The following is a 15,559-nucleotide window of genomic DNA, read 5'->3' on the forward strand; positions in this document are numbered from 1 at the left end:
AAAACTGCAGGAGGATGGAGATCTTTGAAAAAAATGCTTGTTGGCCTAAACCTCTGTGTTAATAACAATACTATAAAAAGTGTCTTTTAACTAAAATTCTTAATTAGTTAAGTGCTTTTTTATATCTATCTCTATAAAAAGTAAATGGACAGGTTATGATTAAATACAAAAAGATAAAACACTACTGGGAACATGGTATGAAGTCTTCTCCAAACAAAAGAAGTAGAAAACTTCCAAACCAAAGAGGGTATGTTTCTTCTTTTTATTTCTACAAGTCATAATCAACAAAGTAGCAATGATAAACACTGATGCGGATATATTCTATTATCCATTCCACCCTGCAGAAGAGCAGCTGTGCTGCCACATTGTAATCTCTGCTTTTTCCAGGCAACAGATATAAAAAGCATGGTTTGAGGGAACAGAAAGAACAAGGTTATATGACCTCACTGTTAACATCCACTGGTTGCTGCAGTGGATGTTAAACCGAAGATTCCATGACTGACATAGGATGGAAAGTAACAGGGCTTGATCTAGGATCACCCTGTGAACGGGAGAGTCAAATGTCATATATCTTGTATGTTGAAATAATCTCTTAAAAATAGAATTCTAAGTTTGAGCTACTTTTTAATATTTATTTATTTTTACTGGAGTATAGTTACTTTATAAGGTTGTGTTAAAGTTTCTGCCGTACAGCAAAGTGAATCAGTTATATGTATACATATATATTCTCTTTTTTAGATTTCCTTCCCATTTAGGTCACCACAGAGCATTGAGTAGAGGTCCTTGTGCTATACAGTAAGTCTTTATTAGTTACCTATTTTTTTACTCAGTAGGGGATCTTATTTCCCCAACCAGGGATCGAACCAATGTCCCCCTGCAGTGGAAGCACAGAATCTTAACCACTGGGGAAGTCCCTAATTTTTGATTTTTTTTTATATCCATGATGTCATTTTGCAAACTGGAGATATGGACCTGAAACCTGAATTTGTATTTTTTTTTGTTTTTTTTTTTTTCCGAGTAGGAGCAATTTTTAAACAAGATAAGAATGTACTGTTAACCAGGTATGGCAATAAGCATAAAGAATGTTAAGGGCAATATCCCACTCTTAATTTAATCCTTCTTTAAATTAATTACCATTCCAGGATTTTCTGATGATTTTCTATGAGGCACTCCTATATGGGATAGGACATCAAAAATCCAATCAGAGACCTGAATCTACTTAATAAGAAACCAGAATCTCATAGCTCTTGAAGCACATGCTTAAGCAGCAAAGGGCAAAAGACTACTAGAGAGATGACAGTATCAGGACCATATGTGAAATGAATAGGATTTTAAGAGGCCTGGGAATGAAAACCAAATGAAACTAAAATTCACAGCAAAAGACTCCTTACACACAAGAAATGTGAGCCCTGAAATTTCACCCACTATTGGTGGGAGTATAAGGTGCTAATATGTATCAAAATCCTAAAGCTTGGGCAAACTTTTTGACCAAACAACTATACTTTCCATAATTTAGTTTCTGGAAATAACTTAGGGCCTGGGCAAATTTTAGCTACAGAGATGTTATTAGTTGCAACGTTCCTTAAAACAACAGAGACAACCTAAATATTCAAAACTAGAGGACTGGAAAAAATAAGTCATGGCATTTTCTATGGGGCAGAACATTATACAGCCTACAAAAACGATAAATAAAAATGCTTACTATGTATTTTGGGGTGGGGGAAAAGGTTATAAAACAATATGCATTGTATGAATACATTTCTGCAATCAAGAAAAGTATAAAGTCATTTAAAAATATGGACCAAAGGATTAAAAAGATAGAAACTGGAATCTAATATAGTGATTGTTTTAGGCTAGCAATATCAGTGTTTTCATACTTTTCTTTCAGCTTAACTGAATTTTTTTATTTTTCCCAATGAACACGAATTATTACTTGTATTCCAGAAAAAAGAAAAAACTCAGCAAATTAAGATTGAATGTGCCAAGAAATGGGATGGTTTCATATTTCTGAACACCCATTATATCAATATATCAGTCCTTCCAAACCTCCAGAAAGCAAGATCATGATAATCAACTTTACTTTGCAAAATGTAAAACTGGTATTTATGGTGACAGAAAGCCAAACAGAACTAAAAAGCACAGAAAGTTGACTCTCACAAAATAAAACAGAATGGAGAGGTATTGTGTCACATACAAAACCACAGGCTTTGAAGCACATAATAGGTGATGAATATAAACTGGCTCCAAATGAAGTAAAACCTCGCCAAAAAAGAACAGAAAGAAGGAGAGGCTTTGGCTAAGTAGTGAGGGTGTTTGCAAGGACTGACCTTGAGGGTAGACCACTGTGGTCAGCGTGGATAGTTTATCCTGTGGGCACACATTACAGAAAGGGTGAGTAATCACCGCTCTCCACTGGCTGCTTCCATGTACTGGTCTGCGAGACACAGGAGTCTGTCTGGAACGTGACAAGGAAAGCTGATGGTGGGAATGAGTGGAGTCAACGGTTTACAGAGGCAGCAGCCCTCACACCGTGGGAGGAAAAGAGGTTTTGATTAATTGGTTGATTCCAAGGGCTTGTTTTCCTTATCCTGAAAGATGGCTGAATTCATTCTGATCTCTTGTCACTGTCTCCTTTTGCTGATTTTTGCTTTAGATGCTTCTCTCTACTGCTTTTTTTTTTTTTCCCCTGAGGTGGGGAGGGTGGGTGTTAAGATAAATAGCACTGTTAGAATTAAAGTTTATTTTATATAAATAGTCTTGGGGGGAAAAAAACTACCTTATAAGATAAGAAATTACAGGAAGCTAAGGACATCTGCAGAGGGGCTGAAGGAAGCAGGAAGTGGAAAGCCATTTTGTATTTCTGCCTCTGCCACTGGACTGAGTTTTTCTCTCATGGCATCGTGAATCCGGTTTCTTGTGTTCTGTGCCCTTTGTGCTTCTCAGAACTCGTCTATTGTCTGCGCTTAGAAAATGGAAGCGTGCTGATAAAAAGAAATAAAGTTATTTTTTCCAGTTTGTTAATTTTCCAGGACCTAGGAGCCTACAGAATTGTTATGGGAGGCTCCCAACTTCTAATTATAATTATTTGCTTTCCAGGATATTCAGAATTAGTGCACTTATGGACAGAGGAGCAGTGGGTGACCTTCTAGGGCTGGGGAAGAGGTCAGACAGAAAGATCACAGATGCCAAGACTGCCTGGATTCCATGTTTTTATGACTATAAGGAGGGAGGAAGACTTCCTTCCTTGTGTCCCCTCTCACTCAATAGCTAAACTTTTACCATGAAAGTGGAATCTCTGTGACTTGACTCCATTTTATTAAGCTATAGATACAGCTTAAACACAATACTTGTCACACTGTCTAGTGGAATAACAGTTTTGAAAACTGCTCAGAGGAGAGCACCATTGCTGGGGAGGGACAATTCGTTAAGACTGTGGTCCCCAACCTTTTTTGGTACCAGGGACCAGTTTGGTGGAAGACAGTTTTCCATAGACTGGGGGCAGCAGAGGTGGGGTTAGGGTAGGGGGTGGTGGTTTCAGGATGATTCAAGAGCCTTACATTTATTGTGCACTTTACTTCTATTATTATTACACTGTGATATAAATGTGATAAATGGACAACTTACCATAATACATAATCAGATCATGAGGCATTAGATCCTCATAAGGAGCAAGCAACCTAGATCCCTCACATGTGCAGTTCACAGTAGGGTTCACACTCCTATGAGAATCTAATGCTGCAGCTGATCTGACAGGAAGTGGAGCCCAGGTGGTAATGCAAGTGATGGGGAGTGGCTGCAAATACCGATGAAACTTCGCTTGCTCACTCGTTGCTTACTGCCTGCTTACTAACAGACCATGGACTGGTACTGGTTTGTGGGCTGGGGGTTGGGGACCCCTGCTGTAAGATATTATTATTCTATTGTTTAATGTGGCTGGATAGCTATACCAACACCCTTTGTGAGATCCTAATTTGAAAAGGGAATAGTAGGAAGACTCTACTGAAGAATTGATGCTTCCAAACTGTGGTGTTGGAGAAGACTCTTGAGAGTCCCCTGGACTATAAGGAGATCAAACCAGTCAACCCTAAAGGAAATCAACCCTGAATGTTCATTGCAAGGACTGATGCTGAAGCTGAAACTCCAATACTTTGGCCACCTGATGTGAAGAACTGACTCACTGGAAAAGACACTGATGCTGGGAAAGATTGAAGGCAGGAGGAGAAGGGGACAACAGAGGATGAGATGGTTGGATGGCATCATTGACTCGATGGACATGAGTCTGAACAAGCTCCAGGAGTTGGTGATGGACAGGGAGGCCTGGCATGCTGCAGTCCATAGGGTTGCAAAGAGTTGGACACGACTGAGGAACTGAACTGAACTGAGGAAGAATTTAGCTGTCTAAAGGGAGGGCAGAAAAAGGCAGGGGAAGAGAGGGAGACTCTGAGGATAAGAATATGAATGGATAAATAAACAAGGGGTGGGAGCAGGAACTATCAGTGGGCTGCAAAATTTGAATAGCAATGGACTTTGTAACTTGAGCAACCTCATTAATAGCCCATCAGAAAATTCTATCCACTACCCCTTTCCCTCCAGCTGATACACTTTCCCCAGAATTGAAATATATAGAAGTGTGCAATAGCTATAAGTAAAATCCACAACTCTAAGTTCTTCTGATCTGTTTGTACCAGCAAAGGAAGGCATAGTGCTCTATCCCTGGCTGACGTCATCCATTCATGGCCTAAGAATTTGGGAAATCCTATCTCCCCAGGCACGTAGGCCTCTTCCTACATGCAGCCTGGGTCTTTTAGAGTCTTCTTATCCTTTCCTTCATCTGAAGGAGATGCCACTGGCTGAGTATACCAAAGTCAGCCCATCTAGATAAGAAGTGAAATTCTTTATCCAACTACCATATGTGTAGCCTATAAGAAGACAAAACCTATGGCCCACGGGAATCACTGAGTTGCTGGCAAGTTTTGCTCAGCTTTCTTAAAGGAAGGGGTAGCAGGCATCCTGAAGATCAAGTTAGGATCTATGAAATTCAGGTTTGAAGTCTGAAGTTCAGGTTGAAGAATATGAATCACAGGGAGGAAGTTATTCTGTTTCACCTCAACTTGCCAGAGTCCTGAGCTGGTCCCCAGACCTGGGGCACACAGGTTTGCATCTCTTCTTTAGAGAGAGATGAATGAATCCAAGTGTACATGCATTTACATTTCCAAACATAATCATTATAACAATGTTGATAATTATACCTGTGCTTCATAGAAGTTCATGGAATCAAGATTGCTGGGAGAACTATCCATAACCTCAGATATGCAGATGACACCATCCTTATAGCAAAGAACTACAGAGCCTCTTAATGAAAGTGAAAGAAGAGAGTGAAAAAGTTGGCTTAAAACTCAACATTCAGAAAACGAAGATCATGGCATCTGGTCACTTAAAAAGCAGAGACATTACTTTGCCAACAAAGGTCTGTCTAGTCAAAGCTATGGTTTTTCCAGTAGTCATGTGTGGATGTGAGAGTTGGACTATAAAGAAAAATGAGCACCAAAGAAGTGATGCTTTTGAACTGTGGTGTTAGAGAAGACTCTTGAGAGTCCTTTGACTGCAAGGAGATCCAACCAGTCCATCCTAAAAGAAATCAATCCTGAATATTCATTGAAAGGACTGATGCTGAAGTTGAAACTCCAATACTTTGGCCACTGGATGTGAAGAACTGACTCATTTGAAAAGACCCCGATGCTGGGAAAGATTGAAGGCAGGAGAAGAAGGGGACGACAGAGGACGAGATGGTTGGATGGCATCACTGACTCAATGAACATAAATTTGAGTAAACTCTGGAAGTTGGTAATGGACAGGGAGGCCTGGCATGCAGCAGTCCATGGGGTCTCAAAAGAGTTGGATGTGATTGAATTGAACTTCAAGGAGGTCACTGAAGCTTTCAAAGGCTCTATCTCAGCAGTTCCACAAGTGTGGCAATTCTTCATTAAACAATTTTTAAAAAGGAAATAAATGAAACAAGCACCTGGAGAGGTCAAGTGACACTGTTTGACAATGCACAACAATCACACACAGAAGTCAAGACCACATCGGTTCTCCCTGGTATGTGATGACAGGTAAGATTCAGGTCTCTTGCACCTGCTGGCTTTCTTTACTAGATTATAGTGTCTCCTAAAAATAATCAGGAGAGGCACTTAATTCTGTGGGTTGAACAGGGTGGGACCTTGTCTTTAAAATGTGGTAAGCCTTCCAGTTGCTACTCAAGTCACTGATTCCAACATTCAATCTACCTTATCTTAGATACTGTTCCAGAAGATTAAGGGAGAATATTATGTAGTGAAAAAGAGGTCAGTGTGGGATGAGGCTCAGTTTTCACCTAGGAGAAGATATGAGTGGAATCTTCTCAGCGTTAGAAACTCCAAATATGACTAAGATATCAATGAGGAGCCATAAATCATGGTATGGAGCATTGGATGGAACAGTCAGATCATGTCACACAACTCTGTTTTGGCTGTAGACAATCTCCTTTGTGACCAATGACATTCCTTTTCAGAAAATTCACTCCTGAACATTTAAGAAGCCAAAAAATATTTTTCAAGAAAAAAGAAAAAAATAAAAACAGAATGAAAATTGGCAGAGGATATATTAAATCCAGAGAGACCTTGATTTCAATTTTGCTTCTGTCCCTTATTAACTGTAGCCTTGAGCAAATTTCTTAAAACATCTCTGAGCCTGGTTTTCTTCATATATAACATAGGAATGAAAAGCCCTACCCTGCAGGTAGGGGAGACTGTCAAGATTAAATGAGGTGTCTTCATCTGCTCAGGCTGACATCACAAAATACCAGACTGAGTGTTTAAACAACATAAATCTATTTTCTCAAGGCACCAACATCAAGGTGCCAGCAGGGTTGGTTCTGGTCTGCAGATGGCTACCTTTCGGCTGTGTCCTCACACAGCAGAGAGGAAGCAAGGTCAGATATCTCTTCTTAGAAGAGATAATCTCACCATAGAGGTCCCACCCTCATGACCTCATGTAATCCAAATTACCTCCCGAGGCCACATCTCTAAATATCATCATGCTGCAGGATTAGGGATTCAACATTTGAATTTTAAGGGAATAGAAATTTCCAGTTCATAATATGACTTAACCTATGCAGGGCCTCAGTAAGCATCTCTACTGCTTTGTTCTAGCAATTATGCTTCATCCCAGGGAGGGCAAGGCAGCTAGTTATGAGAACATCTTCACCAATCAACACATTAAAATAAGTCACTGACATTTCAACAATAAAAACCTCCATGTGACGTTTCTGACATTTACCAGAAAATCCAGAAAAATGTTGAAAATTCAACTCTCCCATCTTTGTTTAAAAACTCCAGTTAAAATCCACAAGCATTCATGAACGGGTTCAATTCTTTGTAAGAGATATCTCATAAGCATCAGTTCGATAGGCTTGGGCAGGGTGCAGGGCGTCACACTTTCAAAAATGTTGGAATGAGACTCTTGCATGTAACCTTTTCCAATATGTACCCTTAAATTTTTTAATCTTTCTGGATCTCTGTTGTCCATGTGGGTTGTGAGAGGTACCAGGAAGATTATATGAAAAGCATCTAGCATAGTTCTTGGTACAAAAGAAGGTTACAATAAATAAAGCTGTCATTATTGAGCTACTAACGGAAAACCTGGCTTCAAGTCCTAACCTTGAGACCGTGGGCAAGTCACTTAAGCTCTCTGATGCTCTCCTGAACAAATACTTCTTCAACTTTCAGTTACAACTTCAGAGTCAAGACTTCTTGGTTTTGGCATTTACTAGCTGTTTCACGTAAGCCAAGTTATTTAACTTCTTTTGCCTCAGACTCATCAACTATAAAAGGGGGATAATAGAGCTGTTGTGGGACTGAATGTACATTCCTGATTCAGAGAAAGAACTCATAATGTGCTCCTGATTATTATTATAGATAAAGAAACAGGGTGGAGAGCAGATCACAGAACTTGTAGGAAGTCAAGTGAGGGTTGACTCTGGAGCTTGTGCTCTGAGCCCTAATCCATACTGTTTCTCTAACTTTTTGTAAACCTATTGTTAACCTTATTGTTTTACAACTCAAAATCTCTCCATATAACCCACATGTGAAATGTCTTTTGCAATTTGGTGGTAGGAAAAGCTTTGTCTCCCAAAGAGACTAATATGCTTCCTCTTTTTGAAAATAAGAATTAAGCAACTTATCATGTGTTCTTTTTTGTCTTGGCTGCCAGGAAGCTCAGAGTCAAATTGTGTGCTCCATCATCACCATCAAGTTGTTTCCTTCTTCCTGTATCTCTGTTCCTTATTTTTTCTTTTAATTCCCTTTTACTAACATTTACATTTGTGTCTCTTGTTGAAAGAGGCCTTGGAGGTATTTAAAAAGCGGTGGGTGGAGATGAAGGAAGCAGATAAAAATCAGAAATTCACATGAAAAATTTAAGTTTTCTACCTTACCTGTTTCACTTGCTAAAAGAAAAAAAAGGGGGAAATTTAGATGAAATCATGTAAGAGTTATTTTAAAGGAGGGGAAAAAAAAAAAGGAAAAGCAACAGGAGAACAGAACGACTGACAGTAATGAAAGCCAAGTCAAATGAAAACTGCAATAAATATGTCTGAGGCTAGAAGTGTTTGTGCTTTCCCTGGCTGGAGCCTATCATTTCTTAATTATATCCTGTGTGTGTTTTGCAAGACATGAGCTGCTGTCAAGAGGAAGGACAGCCCCAGACAGGGGAGGGGCCACGGCCCACCCCTCGGTCCTCACATACCTGTACAGAAGCGAAATCCCCCGAGGCACAGGCCCCCAGAATAGCAGCGCCCACAAGAACAGACTCCACCTCTTGCGACAGGACCACAGGCATGCCTGCGCAGAACAAGGCCACACCTTGGTTAGGGAGCAGGGCCAGCGGAGCCAGTCAGCAGCCCCAGCAGCACGAATCCCTGAAGTAAAGGCAGCGGCAGGGCTCCCTCCCTGCCCCCTGCAGTTTCCAGTTCTTTAGGATTACTTGGTTCTAAAGGAGTTCCCTGTCTCTACCTGCCAGTACAGTAGACAAGGGTCCCTTGGGAACCAACACACACACACACACACACACACACACGCACACACACATGCACACACACACACCCCTTAACTCAGGAGACCTTTTTGCCTCGGGTTCTAGGTTTCTGCTAGCTGCTACCTGCCATTTCAAGTAGTTTTCTACGAACTTTTCTAAAGTGCTCTACTGAGCCTATGGCAGACAGGGATGAATCCGACTTCTCTGCTACTCAGGTCTCAAAGGGGAGATGGATGAGAAAGAGACAGAGGCCTCACACGGGGTTGGTCTGTAACTGAGATGCACTAAGAGAAGGGAAGCGTGACAGAGGGTGTGATGAACCTCGGCGGGGCCTCCTACATCACTCAGAGTGTAAGCGAAAGCCCTTACCAAGGATGACAAGGCACTCCAAGACCAGGGCCACTTCTCCTACCCTGACTGGCTCCTCCTCTCCTCCAGGCCACACGATCCGGTCACCTTGCTCTTTTCTGAATCAGCTTCAGGCCATTGCCTGTGCTGTTCCTCCTGTCTGGGTCACTTCCTTCAGGATGTCCCCAGGGTAACTCCTTCCTGCAAGTCTGTGCAAACATGTCTTCCCATTGTGGCTTTCCTGACCATTCAAAGTAAAATGACAACTTACCCACAACATCCCTTATCCCCCTCAACTTCCTCAATGCCCTCCAACACTGTATTATTACTTCCCTGGTTTACTGTCTTGTCTGCTAGAACACAAGCTCCACGAGGGCAGGGTCTTTATTTTGTCCACTGCTGGATCCCTGGAATTGAGACTGGTATTGAGCACATGTAAGTGCTTATATGATGAACAAATACATTTTTGAGATGGGGAAGGGGGTCAGAGTGGTGGAGCTCAGGATTCAATAAGAATATGAAGGATGAATAGGGGTCCACCAGGCAGGGAGGAACACTCCTAGCTCAAAGTAGACTTAAGATGAATAGGAATAATTTAGAATTTCTTAGTATTTTATACATGTGCATATGAAATAAAACATACATAAAATACAAATATTTTTGCTAATCAGGAGATGGCAGCAAACTCCACAGAGGTAAGCTCTGTGGCCAGACCTGTAAGATCTTCCTCTACTCAAGATACTGTTTTTCCAAAGTCTGGATTTTTCTTCCTGTCTTTTCTGGGGAAGACTTCCTGGACATAGCCTCCTCTGCCCTCCCACCATCTCCTAACTCATCATTCCATTCCAAGGTTGGGGCCCCTTCCCCAGCTACCCTTGATGAAGGGAACAGTGGACAGAATTCTCACACATATCCCAGGGGACTTAGGAATACCAGCCCCATCCACAGGGGCAGTGCTGGAGACTTTGCTGACAAGGTGGGGTGGGGTCTCTGGGAAGAGCTCAACCTGGTTCCACTAGCCCTGTGTCCTTCAGCAAGTCACTTATACACTTTTAGCCTCAGTTTCCCCCTGTGTAAAATGGGGATAATAACAGGTTTGCTGGAATGTAATGGGAAAGGGTATGGACAGGGCTCAGTACAACCCCTGACCTATGGTAAGCCCTTCAGAATGGTGGTGTTAGGAAGAATCTCAATGAGGGGCGAAGGCCTTCTAGGTGCACTTCACCTGGGCTGGAAAGTGGACCAGTGGAGAAAAGAATGGGATAGATGTCCATCAGTCGTTCAGAAGGTAGGAGAGACACCAGGCCACTGGAGGGCTGTGTGGGCCACCTCTGGAGAGAGCAGGGCAAGCCTTTGCAGAGTCTGGGGATCGTGGGGACGGGAATGTGATCTTGACCACCCCACGGGCTTTGGGCTTATCACATGACATCATCCCACATGCTGCTTGCCTCTCAGCCTTCCTTTCCTTGTTAAAGTCTCACTGGTCTGAGCAAAGGAGAATGGCTCATGGCCCCGTCCTGGGAATGGGACTCCAGGGGGAGCTGGGTGGATCCCCGGCCAGCCCTCCAGTTGTAGCCCAGAGTAGTCTGGAGCCAGGCTGCCAGGGTTTGAATTTTGGCTTCCTCCCTGTCTCAGCTGTGTGACCCTAGGTGAGTTATTTAACCTCTCTGTGCCTGTTTTCCCAGCTGCAAAATGAGGTTAAAATTCCACTGATCTCACAGAGTTGTGAGAACTTACAAGCTTATTTGAGCATTTTTAATACTGTTTCAGAGCATTCTCATAAAAAATTGACCCAGCTTCTATACTTTAAAAAAAAAAAGTGATATTGTAAATAAGACACTTAAAAAAAGAGTTTGTGGCTTAGAGAAAGCACTTATCTGGGCTTCCCAGGTGGCACTAATGGCAAAGAACCTGCCCGCCAATGCAGGAGACATAAGAGATGAGGGTTTGATCCCTGGGTTTGGAAGATCCCCTGGAGAAGGGCATGGCAACCCACTCCAGTATATTCTTGCCTGGAGAATCCGAAATTCTTCATGTTTATCTTGTCTGGGTCGTGGGACACTGACCTGTACGGACCATGTCTGTAGGCCCCCTGCCCTCTGATCGCATCCTTGACTGAGCTCATCTGCAGTCAGACGGCCCCTCTTCACGCATCCCGTCAGCCTCAGGTGGGTTACCTCTCGCCCCGGCCCCTGGAAGCCTCGGGGTAGTCAGACTCTGAGTACACTCACGGTACTGCCTGCTGGCCGGGGTTTCCCTCAACCCTACCCATGCCGCTGTAAACAGACCCTTTACTGGACTTTTCTCCAGTTAATCCAATGTGAGTGTCATCTGTTCTCTGCTCGGATCTGACTCATACTGACACCAACGTCCTCTGGGCCTCCCGATCCTCTCTGGAGAGTGGTCGGAGCACAACAGCACTTTTTCTGTTTGTAATGACCCTCTTGGCAGGACAGGATTGTTCTTCTTAACATGCCTGTGCCAAACTCAGAGAATGAATACATGAAAGAGTAAATGACTGAATAATGAATAAGACAGGCAGAGGGAAACCCCTACTGAAATGGCCAGAATTTTTCAAAACAAAATTTAGGAGGAACATTTAGTCCCGAGTCAGTGAGAGAAACCTATAATTACTCAGTACATACCGAATATTTCTTGAAACCACAGTTAACTATATGCCTAGGGTACAACGAGATTCTTCTTCCTCACGTAGAGGACATTTCTCAAGTTGGCAAAATCCTGCTCTCCCTGCTTGTACAGAGCAGGAGCAGACTGTTCCCCAAATGGCAAAGACTTGCTTACAAAATATTTAACTTCTTTTTTTCTCAAGTGCACCTCCTCCTTTTTGGTGTGGGGCTGCCTGAAGGGAAGACGTGAACTAACATTCATTGAACACTTATCTTAAGCTAAGCACAGAGACTGGTGCACACAAACTCACGAGTATTTATTCCTCGGCATGCACTCCATGAGGGAAATAATATTATTTGTACCTTTCAGAAGGGGGAAATGAGGCTGAGTGGTAAAGCAATTTGCCTAAAGTCACAGAGCTAGTCCTCTGCTCCATTATTCCATACTATCTACAATGAAATCTGCTAAATTCCATTATGTTTTCACATGTATTCCTGAGAATCATGTATTAGGTCTACGGTTCTTTCTATAGCTTTGTTTGCAGGAAAACTAGAGCAATTACAATTTTAAAGGCACCGAACACTCTACCTATACACCCACAGCTTGTGTACCCATCTTTTACAGAAACAAATGCAAATGTGTTCTTTTTGCAGTGTGTTGGGTGAAGGAGAGGAAGAAGGCAGCTTTGCCTGGAATGTGAACTATTTTATCTGATGCATTAATGAGTCTAGCAGAACCCAAAGCATTTCAAGGCAGATGCACTTTGCCATCACTTGTCAATCACAGGCTTCCCCAGGCAGAGGCATTTCAGGCCAAAGAAAAGATCCCTTTGTTCAAAACTGTAACTGGTCCACAGTCAGAGACAAAGGGTCCAGTTTCAATTGGAATCCAAATAATGATTAACAGCCTTTTCATTTGACAGCCTAAAGGAGAACAGTTTCCAAAGTAGAACTTTCTATGAAGCCACTGCACCCCTTGCTTCTGAGTCAGCTCAGGGGTGTGAGGCCTGGAGAACTCACTTTCCTAAAGGCTGGAGCTGCAGTGTGAGTCAGGGCCTGCTGCCTGCTCTCGGGCCATTGTTTCCTATTCCCTTGGGTGATGTGTCAGCCAGGGTTGATTCCATCTCTCTTCCTGGATCCAGGTAGGAAGTCTTGATGGCTCTTTGGAGGCTGGACGTTGGAAAGTCACTCACAGATCAGATCTGAAGTATGAATTGTATTTGAGCAAGCTAGCTGACTCTGAGATAAAGCATATTTATGGCTTTTCTCTTAGGGAAAATTATAAGCTAATCTGGGCTCTTTTTTACGTCTTCTTTTCTGCCTCCAAACGGCCCATTTCCATAGGTTTTGGACACTTTAGGAAAGGGGGATTCATCATTAAATGGTTATAGACTGGGCAGAAAAGTTAAGAAACCTGGGTCAGCAGCATAGTGTAGGAGACATCAGGTCTGGACACACCTGGTACCATCCTAGTCCGGCACCTCCCAGGTGTCTGACCTTGGACAGTCAATATGAGTCACCTCCCTGACCTTCAGTTTCCCTGTCTGTAAGGCAGGGGCACCGATTTCTACCTTTCGGTGGTGTGTGCAGATTAAATATAAATAAAGGGATTTACATTGACACAGAGTAGGCGTGCATTTGAGTGTAGTCAATTCTACATTTATTTTTACATATTTACCCTTAGACTGTGTGCTTTTGCTACTGTTCACTGGCCTATGCTTCCATTTCCCTACCTCTAAGATGGGGTTCAGCAACAGGGTTTGATCTCACACCGTGCAGGGGGTGATGTTCCCCATCACATGTGGGGAAGCTCTCACCTGTGGGGATCTGCATGGCCTGGAGCGGGGAAGGGAGTGTCCAGTAGAAAACTGGACCTCCCATTCATCAGAGGTAAGGCATGCAGGGGACAGGGGGCAGCAAGTGATCATGATGAATGGAGGCCAGTGGAGGGAGAATCAGATGAGACTGGAGTTGGGGCTGTAAGCAGGGTCCAATCCTTTCCCACTTCCCTCCACTTGCCCTGCTGTGGTGCCTGGCCTTCGTGTGGTGGTGGGGAGTGGGAACATCAGTTCCCTGGAGACAGTGGGAGAGAAGGGAGCAACAGGCACTAGGGCAGCAGGTCCAGAGAGATAGGAGCCAGGTCAGCCACTGGGACTCAAGCAGGCCTCCTATTATTGAGGCCCCGTTCATGGGGCTCAGGAGTCTGCACTATGAAGCTTGCTTGCTTTTGTCTGCTCAGAGCACAGAAGGATCAGCCCATTACCCATGATTCTCTCCATCTGTGTCATGATCTCTGGTTCTGGTGAGCTGAGAAGGAATCACAGGATCTTGAAATTTGAATCAGGGTTCAAATTCCCACCAGCAGCCAGACACCCACAGCTCCCACCATAGTCAGGCTCTGCAATCTTTCTTCAAGACAGTTTGCTTATCACTTCCTCCAGTCACTTGCCCTGCACTGTTACAGATCCAAACCAGGGCAAGGTCATGGTGTTTCCATAACACCCTATACTTTTCTCACTCAAAGCTCTTGCTACACTAGATTTGACATGTCTGTTTGCTGTCTGCCTTCTGCCATAGACCCTGAGCTCTCTGGGAGCAAGAATCATGTTTTCATCTCTGTATCATCAATACTACCCAAAGTAGGGTATCAGAAGAGGTACTCAAGACTGTTAAGTAAATATTTGAAAATTAAGATCTGGCCCTTAATAACTTCTCTTATTTCTCACCATCATCCAGTAGTTGGATACACAGAGAAGTCACTTTCTCTCATGTGACAACAACAGTTAACTTAAGAAAAAAATAATTTTAACATAAATTATCCAAATAATATGGCACCCCACCTATATCCTCCTTTTTTCTACCCTGTCTAGATCTTGGCCACATTCATGTGCTGTCAAGTCTAGGATGACCTCCTCTCCTCCTCCTCAGACTTACCAGTGATGTCTGCATGCATTTGCACAAAAAGGGGATTCTTGCTGAGGCCACCACACAGGAAAAGGGTGCTGATCGAGTGCCCTGCTGACTCCATGGCCTCTATGATGAGGCGCGTCCCGAACTTCAAGGGAAAAACAGAAGAAAGCATCAGCATGCTGGTAAAGGGAAATGATATAGAACATTTACTAAGTGTTTACCCAGCAGTAGACACTGCACTCGGCGCTTGACATGTATGTGTGTGTGTGTGTGTGTGTGTGTATACTCTCTTAGAAAGTCAGGACTCAAGGAGATTACACTGCTCATGCTAATGCCATATTATTAAGTTACAGAGTGGGAATTCCAACCTGGGTCTGCCTGATTCCAAAACCTTATGAATTATTATACCATTTGCTTCTATCAGGAGTTACACAATATTGACAAAACAAGTTGACAGTGTTAACACAGTTCATTCAAATACACATATTTGATGAGTATCCATTATGGCCCAGATCCTCTATGATAAACTTTTTGGCACCAGGGGCTGGTTTTGTGGAAGACAATTTTTCCACGGACTGGCGTGGGGTTGATGGTTTCTGGAT

General features: G+C 43.0%; 1 protein-coding gene across 16 annotated transcripts in view; it reads right to left on the reverse strand.

Moving 5' to 3' along the window:
* FGGY (FGGY carbohydrate kinase domain containing) overlaps positions 1–15,559 on the reverse strand; it is a 484,689-nt gene that overhangs the window by 81,593 nt on the left and 387,537 nt on the right. For 14 of the 16 annotated variants that reach the window (XM_020882047.2, XM_070468099.1, XM_070468088.1 and 11 more), the window contains 2 exons: positions 14,982–15,102; positions 8,785–8,879 (listed from right to left, as the gene is read on the reverse strand). In XM_020882047.2, coding sequence (XP_020737706.2) covers positions 8,785–8,879; positions 14,982–15,102 — 216 coding nt within the window. The remainder of the gene's footprint in view (positions 1–8,784; positions 8,880–14,981; positions 15,103–15,559) is intronic. The other 2 variants (XM_070468094.1, XM_070468095.1) reach the window with 1 other exon arrangement.

The sequence above is a fragment of the Odocoileus virginianus genome, chromosome 5, assembly GCF_023699985.2.
Source record: "Odocoileus virginianus isolate 20LAN1187 ecotype Illinois chromosome 5, Ovbor_1.2, whole genome shotgun sequence".
Lineage (NCBI taxonomy): Eukaryota > Metazoa > Chordata > Mammalia > Artiodactyla > Cervidae > Odocoileus > Odocoileus virginianus.